Source organism: Strigops habroptila, chromosome Z (assembly GCF_004027225.2).
Source record: "Strigops habroptila isolate Jane chromosome Z, bStrHab1.2.pri, whole genome shotgun sequence".
Taxonomy (NCBI): domain Eukaryota; kingdom Metazoa; phylum Chordata; class Aves; order Psittaciformes; family Psittacidae; genus Strigops; species Strigops habroptila.
In genome coordinates this window covers 72467897-72480460 of record NC_044302.2, presented here as the reverse complement: position 1 = coordinate 72480460, position 12564 = coordinate 72467897, and the positions used below count along the sequence as shown (strand labels likewise).

Sequence of the window (12564 nt, the reverse complement as noted above, 5' to 3'; positions counted from 1 at the left end):
CGCAGCTGCAAGCAAGCCTTATCTTCAGCTAGGTGAACTTGATGACAACTGACAACTGGATCTCTGTGCATAAAGGCCTTTCACAATCCTGTTGAGCTTTGTTATCATAGCCTCGCTGCTATGTCCTGTAACTGAGCCTTGGTAGTCACTGCCAGATCTGTTAAGAAACTCTGTGAGCTTGGTCCCCTCCATGCATTTCATTTCTACACAACTTTTGAGTCCTAGGGTATACGAGTTAGATTCTAATACCACCACATTGAGAAACATGCTTATGTTTTTATACTCAAGTACAAACATGATTAAAAAAGTCTATTATTACCAAATTACCATTCTAGGCATCTGAGTATGTTCTTGATTTAGCCCAAAAAAAGGTATCAAAAGTGACAGTTCAGATCATATTCATATAACTGGTGTGAGGATTTTGATAGTTACACTCTTAACAAAACACTGCACCATCATGATTTCTAATTTTAAATATGTGCCTCATGCCTCTCCACTAAGAAAGCAACAATAGCAGCAATGCAAACATTACAAAGATGTTGGTCTCTTTACTTTGCACAATGTAGACACACAACAAAGTCCTACAGCGTAGTTGCTATTAACAGCAGCAGCTGTTTCCTTCATTAATGCTACTCTCAGCACACAACCTGACATTGTTCTGCAGGAACAGCATGAGCTGGAAGCACGTTTGTCTGTTATGCTTACACGTGTTAAGATGCTGTAGCATCGACACGCAGGTCCCTTGCTAATTGGATTTCATGGATTTTCCTGAGAAATTTCATCAAGTAAGAGGAACTTGGCAAAATGTAATTGAGCTGAAAGAAGGATGATTCTAAAAGTCATACCTGTTCTTCAGAATATATTTTGTGCTATTTCTTTTGTACTATCAGGAAGAGGACTTAATGAGATGGTGCCACACTAAGTATCATTTCCATCTCCTAATTTAGAAGGCTAGCTAGAAAAAAAATCAAGCCAAAAGAGAAGCACCTATAGTAAAGAGGGTATTTGTAACAGAAGCACTAACTGGTATCTATCTGAGAGCAGGAAATTTGATGGTAGGGCATTTCCAAGTTGCCCACTTAAAAGTCTAGGGTACAAAATACCTTGGTATTTTGCTCCTTTAATACAATTTTTTTCCAAGGCATATTATGGTTTTGTTTGGAGCCTGACATATACATTCTTACAACTCACTTCTGTGTTTACATTCAAATGGAAATATTTCAGATGGAATGTGGTATTTATACAGTAAGAACAATTTATTACGAAAAAGATATTACAAGAGAGCAGGCCTTTGGTGTGGGGACAGACCATGTTATTTGAAGGGAACTGGGCCACTTGCATGCAGCAAGACCTGTTTTAAGACAGCTCAATCCAGAGGAACTCCTCTAATAAGCAGTGCTGCATGACCGGTTCAGTAAGCTTTCTGGTTATTTCTACAGCAGCTACTCTTTCAAACACAGACACTGCCCTTGCAATGGTGTAGACATCTACCTTTGGTTCTGTTCCACTTCCTTCTACTTTTCAATTACCAGAGGAGACTAAAAAGCTCATTCACCACCTCCAAACCTATAGCTTTAGCTTCTTTTTTTCATCCTTCACACCTCAGGCTCCTGCTCTCTCCTTAATGTGTGAGAAACAGCATCTGGGCACCCTGCTGCACCTGCAGCTGTTCCCTGCGCCTGTGCTCACCTCATCCCCACAACACCGCCTCAACGGCAATATCCATGTGGCGACTCCCCGGACCCTCTCACTTACACTTGCCTCCACCACCTACAGCAGTCCTCCCCTGCACCTCTCTATCACCAAGGCACCCCTACACCTCCAAGGTAGCAGCCTGGGTGCGAAAGGGATCTATTTCGCGCAGAGGCTCCGCAGCACTAAGCCGGGGAGCACGCCCTGGCCTCGCAGCGTTGCGAGGCGTGAGCAGCCCACCGGCCGGCGGCTGCAGCAGGCGGCCGAGCCTCACCCGAGCACCACAGCCCGCTCGGAACAGGCTTTCACCGCCCCACGGACCCGGCCCGCACACCGCGCGCGAACCCCGATGGCGCAGGCCCCACAGGGCCGCCACAAGCCCCGTCCCGGCGGGGCGGGACACGACGCTGTCCCGCTGTCCCCCCGCCCCACGGCCCCGCCGCGCATGCGCACACCGCCACCGGCCCCGCCGCGACCGGCGGCCGGCACATCTGCGCGCTTGCGCAGAACAGCCCTCCCCGCGAAGCTCCTCTTCCGCGCATGTGTAAGAGCTGCCCCCGCCCGCTCCCGCCCCGGCCCCGGCGGCGCAGCGCGTCTTCCCGCTCGGAACCTTGACACGGAGTCTCTCGGGGCCGGGAGCCTCGGGCGCCGCTGACGTCACTTCCGAGCGGTCCCGCCGCCGGGGCCAATGGGCGGCTGTGCGCGCGGCCCCGCCCCGGCCCAGCCCCGTCGCTCGCCGCGGGGCCGCTGTCGCGCTTGGGGCCGGGGTGCTCAGGCGCCGTAGCGGAGGAGGAGGAGGGGGGGAGATGGCGACGGGGGCCTCGGCCGCGACAGCGACGCGGAGAGCGGGTGGGCGAGTCACCCGCGGGAGGGAGGAGCCTCCGCTGCAGCCGCCGCAGCTCCCGAGGGCCTGCTCGGAGCAGTGACCGGCCGCTTCCCCCGCCGCCTCCCTCAGGCTGCGGCCCGCTTGGCTCTCGCCCCACCCCGGACTTGCCTACACCTCTGCCCTCGGCGGCTGCGGCGCTCCCCGCGTCCGCAAGGGAGCACCGGCAGCGGCTGGGGGCGACGGCCCATAGCCCCCAGCGGCGGGGAGGCCTTAGTCGCCCCCCTCCCGGGCGGCCGTGGTGACCCGGGGGGTCCCGTCGCTTTGCCAGTGATTATGCGTGGTCGGCTCCGGGCTGCTGGTCAGAGCCCTTCGCGCGAAGGCCGTCGAGCGGCTGGCGAGCCCTCCTACTTCTCTCCTTCGGCTGATGTCCCCTCTGTCCCTCGGCTAGGCTAGAGCAAGCTGAGACCCCGCTTCTCGGGAAAAGGGAAATCTACAGCCATGTATTTCCTCAGCGGCTGGCCCAAGAGGCTGTTGTGTCCTCTGGAGTCCCTGGAGCAACCTCTTCACATCCAGACGGATCCCCAGAGAGCTTTCTTCGCAGTGTTATCCCCATCACAGCTAAGCATCTGGTACTGCAGAGTAAGTATTCATCCTCCTGTTAGCCTTCAGACCCAGCTCTCCCAGCTGAAAAGCCCCCTTCTTTTTTTCTCTGTAAAAAGAGAAGGGGTTGTAACATTTGGGACTGAAGCTTATAGAATACTTCGTTATTTGTGAATCAGAGTGGTTAAGCCACAGTGTTTACTCATAGCAATGTAGCGTAAAGAAAATACATAAGATCAATCAACTTTGGAGTTAACACCGGTTATTCCTGAAAATCTAATCAACTTTTTTATTTTATTTTATTTTGACTGTAAATTGCGCTTAAGCTAAATATAGAGTGTTTGTAGCAATGCTTATTTTGCAAATATGTTTCATGTTGTCTGCTTTCATATGTTGTATGTTTTATATAAAAGAACATATGAATGTAGGAGGTATGAAGCTTTTTATAACACACAGAACAGACTATAACATTCGGTGTAATGGTATAGCACAGAAGTTCAGAAACTTTTCTTTTCATGAAAAGTTGAAAAGTGTCATGGTCTTAAACAGAGTAAGTGCTATAGCTTTATATGGAAGTTGCTGAGCCAGTAACATCCAGTTTGAGACCAAATGAACAATTGACATTAAGTGCCTTGCTTTTGATTCACTTTGAATTAATGTGGTAACAGAAATGTTGTTTGTCAGTTTGATTTGGTGCAGTCAATGAAACAGCCGTGATACTGACTTTAAATTTTGATGCTGGATCCTTTTAAACAGCACCTAGATTAGACCCTAAGTCTGTCTATAACTATCTCCAACTCCAGATAATTTATAGAGTTCATCTCAGATTACAGGAGAAAACTATCAATCCATTTTTAGAAAGCTGATACTGGAAGGTGTCAAATGACAGTAATAGCCGTAAAATCTTGTTCTAAGTTATGCTGAGTTTTCATCACTTTACCATATGTTGAGCTCTGCTTGGCTGTTCATGAGTTCGTGGGTGGGGTGCTGATGCTGTGTTTTTTAACCTATACAAGCATCCAACTAGGACATACCAGCCCAGTAAATATGCTGGGTGAACGTCATCACGTGGTCTGTGTTTTCATAGGTTTGTGGCACACGGTATAGATAAAGTGTATGCTCTCCTGGCTTTTGCCAGTTGTTAAACCCACGGGGGTAGTCCATCAACAGATCACAGCTGCTCATCTTTTCCAGGAATATACATAAAAAACCCAACAGGCTTGTAGAATACTTCTAAACATGTGCCCTATTGTCTACAATGTAGTTTACTTTCTGGTCTGTTCCTGAGCGTGGTGTTCATTAACTTACATGCTTGGACTTGTTTTCAAGTATTAAATGTTGTATAACTGGGTACAGACAGAGCATGAAAAGAATGTGCTTGATGCAGAAAAGTTTAGCAAACTTACAGGCCATTATTTAAAAAAAAAAAAACATTTTAATTCAGTATGTAAAGGGTGCTTTTGAGGAAGGTGCTGACTTTGTCAGGATTGGTCACGGCCTGGTCTTAGAGTAAAAATTGTGTTACAATCTCACCACCTCTGTGGGCATCCAGCTATTAGAAAATTCCTCTAAGACAAAGGTTTCTGTTAAGGGCATTTTTAAGACAATCTCTTGTATTATTTTTATAACTATAGCTGAGGTTTTGGGTGGGGATTTTTTGTTTGTTTTGTTGCTTTTTGGTTTTGGTATTTGCTTATTTTGAAGGTGAAACTTTTATAAAACATACTAGAATTACTACATTCTATGTTTTCATTTGTCAGAAGTATCTTTGGAACAAGGCTGAGTTCTGGTCAGGTTGAACTGATTCAACTTCGTTAAATAGAAAACCCTTCAGGCTAATGTTCTTTTTAAGACTTATTATTATCTCAAATATAAGAGGTTTCATGTAAGAATGAGGTGATGATTCTGGTGAAGTTGTGTTTTGAATTTTTTCAAAAACGGGGCTCTTTAAAATACTTCCAGGTGTCTGAATTTATGTATGTGTATTTTTCAGGTGAAGTGGTAATGTTTAAAGCTCCTCTTCACCTACTGTGTGCTAAAAACTAATGGAACTAAACAAAGTTTATCCAGAATATGGATTGTTTTGTGGTTTGGAAACAATATAGGTATTACGACTAGAAACTGTGGTAAATGGTGTAGGTAAGAACAGCTAGAATTCTGTTAGTGGTTTAGAGCCAAAAAGTCCTTGAATATTTTACGTGTTATTTTGGATTGTGGTTAGAAGAGACTATTTGTCAGTGATGAATGTTTCTAATCATGTGCCAGTACTGGTGAAAGATTTTTTGAGCATGCACCCCCAATATGTGTTCATTTATTTATAAAATATATGCAAAGGCTACTGTACTAGTATGCATATTATCAAGCATACACAACATAGAAATTAAATAAATAGAGTAGGATAGAATAATTTCAGTTGGGAGCGGCTTACAATGATCATCTAGCCCAGCTGCCTGACCAAGTCAGGGCTGACCAAACATTAAAGCATGTTATTAAGGGCATTGTCCAAATGCCCCTTAAATGCTGGCAGGCTCAGGGCATCAACCACCTCTTTAGGAATCTTGTTCCAGTGTTTGAAAATTAATTAAAAAAAAAAAAAAAAAAAAGGTAAGGTTGAAATAAACACATTTTTTAAAATTTTTATTTATTGATGGTGTAAGAAATATTTTCTTGCACCCCAATGGATTGTCTTCAATGCATCCCACTTTGGAGACTACTGTTCCAAGTGTTTCTCTTAAATCAGAAGACATTTTGGCACAGGTATCTCAGAAGATTCTTTGACGCTAGTGAAACTGTTCGCATTGACAGCATTCGAATGTTTGTCAATGTTGTCAATTATGGTGATGTTATGTACTTGGATGCTTGAAATGAGAAACTTCAGTTCGTGTAACAAACTTTCTGAAATGCTAGAATGATATAATTGATGTTTAGTAGATTAACTGGGAAACTAAAGGTGAGGTTTCACGAGGCAGCTATGATCTTTCCTGCTTGCACTTGTGTTTTAGCAGCTCTCATGATGGACAAGTGGTGGCTTTCACAGGGTTGTTCAGCTTGCTGAACAAATAGAAGCCTATTTTTCTGCTCATGAAGGGATCAAAGGAGCATTGTAGTTGGCTTGTTGAAATTGTTATTCATTTAACACTACTAGTGTTTATTTTTAAATTGGTTTGGTTATCTCATGAAATAAGAGCATGAGGCAGTACAGAGATTTCTAGATATTCACTCACAGGGCTCTAGATATTAAAGGAAGATGTATGCAACTGAGGAAGGAGGTGTGATAGGTGAGTGGAGTTCCCCGTGTAAGTGTTGAAGAGTGAATTGTGTGCAACAAGAATGGTCTGATGATGTAATTGTATGTGTAAATATAGTTCATAATTTCCTTTCTCTAATATTAAAAAACTTGTGGCAATGACAGGAATAATGACAGGCCTTGAATATTTAATGAAAACTCCTGGAGGATGTTGGACTATCTGCTATGACTCTGCCAGTCAAAACCTGTTTTGTAAGCTCTTTGAAGCCAAGAGTAGGTTGCTCCAACTACTCATTGTGAGGAGCATTTCTTAATTACCTAAGTGCTTATCAGCTTATGATTTGCACTTAGCTTACCCTTGTTTTTAAACTTCCTGGTTTGGTGATTTTTTGGTTTTTTTTGTTTTTTTTTTGTGATGATCTGATGCTGAATCAGATCACCTAGATGAACTATAAGCTTACAGGAAAGGTTGCATTTCAGAAAATCACATTGTCAAATACTCTGTGTTCACTCTAAATGCTGAATAAGTCTATATAAACAGAGCTCTCATAACTCACTCTTTCATGCATTTCAGTCTTTAGCTATTGGAGTTGAACTTGGTACATGCTATAAATCTAAGCATACACGTTACTTAAATAGGACGAAACAGGGGACTGTTCTTCTGATAAAGAAGGGGTCTCCGTAACCTGGAATTTTAGCATGGTATAAATGGAGTAACTTGTGACACCAATGCTTATAGTTCATAGGATATATGAATAAATATACAAAAAAGCAGTTTTTAAGCAGGCCGTTAAAAAAAAAAAAAAAGTTTTCACCGTGTATTCAGGATCATGCTTTCATCTCAGAACCGTAAGCAGAATAATTACTGAATTATTCTATATGGCCTTTTCCTAGATAGGGTTAGATATAATCTCTGTAGCATTTTTATCTAGAGTTTGATTGGAAAATGGACAACAGAAGACTTGATAATGACATAAGTGGTTTTGTATTGTGAATGATATAACACGGATAGCATCAGTGCAAACTGAGATGTCTTCACTCTTCTGCTGTGTTTTTTCCTTAGTAATTTAATCCCTGAGATACAACCTCTTACTGATATCCATCAGACATTTGTCTGAGAAGGCCATTTCTTTTTATATGTCGATAGTAGTTGTTCTGTTGCTTCTGTTATAAAGATGTATTTGTGGTTACATAATTAGAGAAGTGAGAAATACCTGTTAGACTGATAGATTTATCATTTGAATGTAGAATTCTCATGGGAATATTTAGTATTCAGTAGGCCTGAACTAGGTTTTTGGTGTCTCCTGTATTAACATAAAATAGATGACCTCTGAAGGACTTCTCAGAATTACTTGCATGAAGAGAAAACCATCCTCAGTTATGAGTTCTGATTGTCCAGTTAGTTGTACATAGCAGAGTTGTTTGCCACTATGAGACCAGAGATGAAGTTAGAGGTTCTCATCACATGCACTTCCACTTAATCCAAATTTAAGCACTTAGCAATTCATGGGGCTGAGGAGTAGCAAGAATATGTAGAATATGTTCTTTCTTATTGGCATTGTTTCTGAGCAGCAGGTTAACTGAAAACTTTCACATGGGAGAGGTAGTGATTGACAATTCTGATGCACTTTGTTTTTTTTGGACTCTTTTCACAGTAGCTTATATGGACCACTGTACTGGGAGCTGTGCTGTGTCTGTTGGGTGGATACTCTGCTGATTCTAAGCTTTCCATCTGCCCTTAAAACCGAATTAAAGGTGTTACATTGTTATAATTAAGCTTGCTGTTAGGAATTCTTTTAACACTGTCTTGTATCTCTGCTACTGACAAAATGGGGTTTTGCGTTGGTGGGGTTGTTTTTTTGTGTTTTTTCTTTGGTTTTTTTTCTTTTTTCTTTTTTCTTTTTTTTCTCTTCTGGTCCTTACAAATACGTTTTCCCCTTCCTTATGCATATATGCTTTTCTCCATCTAAGCTTTCTGGTTTATTAGTTTGTAAACCTATAAAGCTTCAGCCTTTTAAGTGGAGCACAGACTATCTAATGATGAAATAAAGTGTATCAGGCTTTTGTTCTATTTTCTCTCAGCCTTTGTCACTTAGATCATAAGCTCATCAGAACAGCTTGTTTTTGATTCTTGTCTTGTGCCTACAGCCTAATGAAGCATTGAAGCATATGTCTTATAAAACTAAACAGAACATTTGTGGTTTTGAAAGAAATTGCCTCTTGATTCTAAATGAGATTAATTTTTCATGTCTAGAATACTAAATTGCTAGGGAGTGAGAGTATTTGGATTTTAACAGTTTTCTACAGCCATACAGGCTAGTGTATTGGTTAAATTAAAAAACCCAAACCCATACATAATACCATGTCGTCAGCTGCTAATATTGTTGCATGCTCTCAACAAATACAGTAAGCTTCTTCCTGGACATAATATTTGTGAAAGACAGTTAGTTTTCCAGATATTCAGTCTCTGAAAGCTATAATTAAATGTAAAAAATTCCTTGGAAAATAAGTTAATAATAGTGAATTGGTGGCATTAAAGATGAGAATCCTTTAAAAGAGAGAAGAAAGTATTAAGGATTGTGAAATTTAATTGGGTTTAAAATTCAAGTTACTTTAGATTTTTAGTTAAAATAGAGCAAAACAAAAAATGGAGTTCAGAGTTGAATATGTTGGCTATGCGTAGGCTAGACAAAACATTCAGAACTCGATGTTCTTGTGTATTATTTGCGCAGACATAGTGGGATTCAGTGCAACTTTATCAGTATTTAAAAAAGTAATTTAACTTTTTGCACTATGTAAGAATTTGAGTTCGACTGTATCAGCTGCTTGATGTATCATTATCAGAATTTAGGCAAGGATATGTTTTTGCTGTTTATATTCAATGCAGATATAATAACTGTTTTGTTTTGCATAAAAATTATGAGCGTGCTGGTGTCTTACTGGAACTAAATTAATACACCTAAAAAAATCATAGTTTTAGTAATTTTTTGGGTGACTGGAGATGTCAGTATTTCTGTATTGCTATCTTTCCTTCTGGGTCAAGTGAATTAATGGTAAGACAGCAACTAAAAATAAAGGAGTGCTAAGAAGTTTCAGTGTCTGAATGCATACATGCTGTTAGGTGTTTGCTTCTCAAACTTTGTCTAGTAGTTTTCCATTGTATATGGTGACCTACTTAACTTGTTAAATCCACTAAATGCGCAGTTTATCCTTAACCTGCAGCAGTCAAACCACAGAACCCAAACTAAGGAAAACTCAAATTTTCATTATTTTATATTCTGTCAAACAGTCAATGGTTGTACCTCTCTCCAATTGGTTAATGTATCCTTTCTTCAAAGCCCTTTAAACATCCCAATTAGGACAGACACTTGCTCATAGGAGAGCAGCTGTTCAAGTCTGTACTACTTGTCCTGTTTGAAAATGACCTGTTCAGAGCAACATTCACATTTTAGTTTAGGGTTCAAATGTCTACTTGATTTGCATTTTACATCAAATGTAGTAGAATGTGTTTAGAGAACTGAAGTGGTAATATCTCATGTCTAAGCTTGCTGGGAGAATTTGCTGCAGGGTTTATATATCTTGATAGATTTCTTCATAAAAACTAGTTTCTATGGTTCAGTGTTCTGAGACTACTTACGCTGCTCATAGTTACTGCTTTAAAAAGAGAAGTTGGGAAGATGTATTTGATCAGGTAGAGTTAAGTAAAATAGTATAAATTCTAAGTTATTGGGTTTACTGTTCTGTGTTGTTTTGTGGTTGTTTGCCTATGTATTTTGTCTTGATGCTGGTGTGTAGCTCATCTGTCATAGAGGAACGTCCAAAGGAATTCTTAATGTACAACAATTGATAAAGAAATGAAAGTGAGTTTTAAAGTAGTTTTAGTTAGGTGTCTTTGCTCATGAAACGAGCTTGCTACCTTACTGTTTTATAAATAGTGCAATTCCTATTGGTATTTTTGGTCATTGGTCTTCCAAAACACATTTGTTTTCAGCTGTCTCTTGCAAATGTCATCATGATCTCACATAGGTTAAAAAAAAAAAAGGCATGTTTAATGCTAGAAAGACATTGTTGAGAAACACAAAGGTTTCTGAGTAAGAGCTCCTGTGGAAAGGGCTCTTGTGAAGCCAAGGCAGTTGAATGATGTTTAAGAAGGGAAGAAGATAAAGTGTGTTGAACTGCAGGAACATGAAGGTCTGTTTGGGTATTTTTGGTAGCATTGACTAGAGCACTGGAGGATTTGTTTACACTTTGGTAATGATACAGCTCTATTCTTTTTAAAGTTATCTTTCTTTCCCCCCCCATTGTTGTTATCTTGTGAGCATTCAGCTCTGCTGTTCTCTGTCTGTTTTGTCTGACTCTACATGCCTTTTGAGAGGCAAAATCAAAATATATTGAAATGCTAGATTTTCTCTGCAGAAGATTGTAAAATGCCGGATAAGCTTCTTATCTATTTTGGGAAGCTTTTGCTAGTTTTAAGTCGCAATTTGAGTGAAGACTTGCTTACTCAGCTCTTTCTTCCTTAGTGTTTTGTTCTTTCTTCCTTAAGAACTGAAGGTGGTTTCTTCTGTAGTTGTGTAAAAATGTATGTGTGATAGCTTGCTCTGCTTGGGGCAAATAATTAAAATTAGGCTGATATACTCCTGTTTATAGAACATACTCCTGTGCCATTAAACATCTTTGGTCACTTGAGACGTAATAACTTCAGATGTAAAATTACTATTTCTCTCTGTTGTATGAGCAAAGCAGGATATCGAACTGCCCTTTTAGCTTTGTGACCCTAGTAGCGTTTCACAGTTTAGTGGGAAGCTTGTAAACAGGGGGATAAAGTTTATATGTTAGGGTTTTCCTCACAGATGAAATAATGCTTTTGAGTTGTGGAGTATGTGGAGATAAATTGTATCAGTGAAACATTTATGGTTTAACCATTAACTAGGTAGCCTTTGACCTATTGAATTAGAAATGGGTCTGATTTCTAATGAGAAAGTTTTCTAATAAAAGTTTAGAAAAGAAAAGTTTAGAAAAGAAAGTTTTCTAATAAAAACTTTAATTACAAAAAGGTAAAAATGATTGCTCACACTCTTAATGTTTACTCTTTTAGTCCTCATCTGTAAGGCACAAAATAAGATTAGTTTAAGAAATCCATTTGTATGAATTTTATATCTGCTATGTATGCAGAACGTTCCTCCAGGTTCTGAAGTGTAATAGCAGCTTGCCTGTGAACAAATGTCACAAGAACATTGCAGTATAAATACTGTCATCATGTTCTGTAAAAGCAGTAATATAGCAAGAAAATTGTTGTGCATTAATGAGCTTCTAAAACGTTTTTTTGCCTGCTGTGAAAATGCTTGAACCATGGAAGTGCTTTACAATCGGTCTCCAAATCTAAAACTAGTGATGCAGATTACCAAGATTGTACTGTCACAGGGCACTTTTTCCTCTGTATATCTAAGGCAATTAAGGTGGGTCTAGCAAAGTAGTGAAAGGCTATGTAGTTCATGAGAACAATCAATAAGAATCTGTTAAGAATAATTAGTTACTTATTTAATGTTAGATAGTTCGATTTGCAAATGTCTGCGAAGGAAGCTACATGAATTGAAAAAGAGGGGAGATTCAGGCTGGACTTGAGGAAGAAATTCTTTACAATGAGGGTGGTAAAACACTGGCACAGGTTGCCCAGAGAGGTGGTGGATGCACCATCCCTGGAGACATTCAAGGCCAGGCTGGATGTGGTTCTGGGCAACCTGATCTAATTCAAGATGTCCCTGCTCATCAGAGGGGGGTTGGACTAGATGGCCTTTGAAGGTCCCTTCTGACCCTACCTATTCTATAAATAGTTTTTAAAGATTAGTTTTGCTTGTTATACTTTTCAATATAAATTTTAATTTTTTTTTTTGGTAATTCATTTCTATGTGGGTGTGAAATTTAAGTAATAATGCTGTTTACAGGATGCAAAGTGGTCCTAGTGATGGATGACAAGCTTTACCAAGTGGTTTAATGATTACTTTCAGTAGAAAGAGTGATTCCTGTTCAGCCTGTTGGTTCCCTTCCAGGAACTGGAGAAGTGTGCTCAGTTTGCTGCTACAACTCTAAAAGAAAACCTGTCACTCATAAAGTTAGGGAGAGCACCTATTATGAAGATGAGGAGAAACTTCTTAGAAGGAAAACTGTGTCTGGTTTAAATTTATCTGAAAGCTGAGGA

General features: G+C 40.3%; 1 protein-coding gene across 7 annotated transcripts in view; it reads left to right on the top strand.

The window, feature by feature from the left end:
• Positions 1-2270: 2270 nt before the first annotated feature.
• The window catches only part of RIC1 (RIC1 homolog, RAB6A GEF complex partner 1), a 45611-nt gene continuing 35317 nt past the window's right edge, over positions 2271-12564 (top strand). For 4 of the 7 annotated variants that reach the window (XM_030512407.2, XM_030512409.2, XM_030512412.2 and 1 more), the window contains exon 1: positions 2272-3157. In XM_030512407.2, coding sequence (XP_030368267.1) covers positions 3017-3157 — 141 coding nt within the window. In that variant the 5' untranslated portion in view covers positions 2272-3016. Of the gene's footprint in view, positions 3158-12564 lie in introns of all 7 variants that reach the window. The other 3 variants (XM_030512408.2, XM_030512414.2, XM_030512410.2) reach the window with 3 other exon arrangements.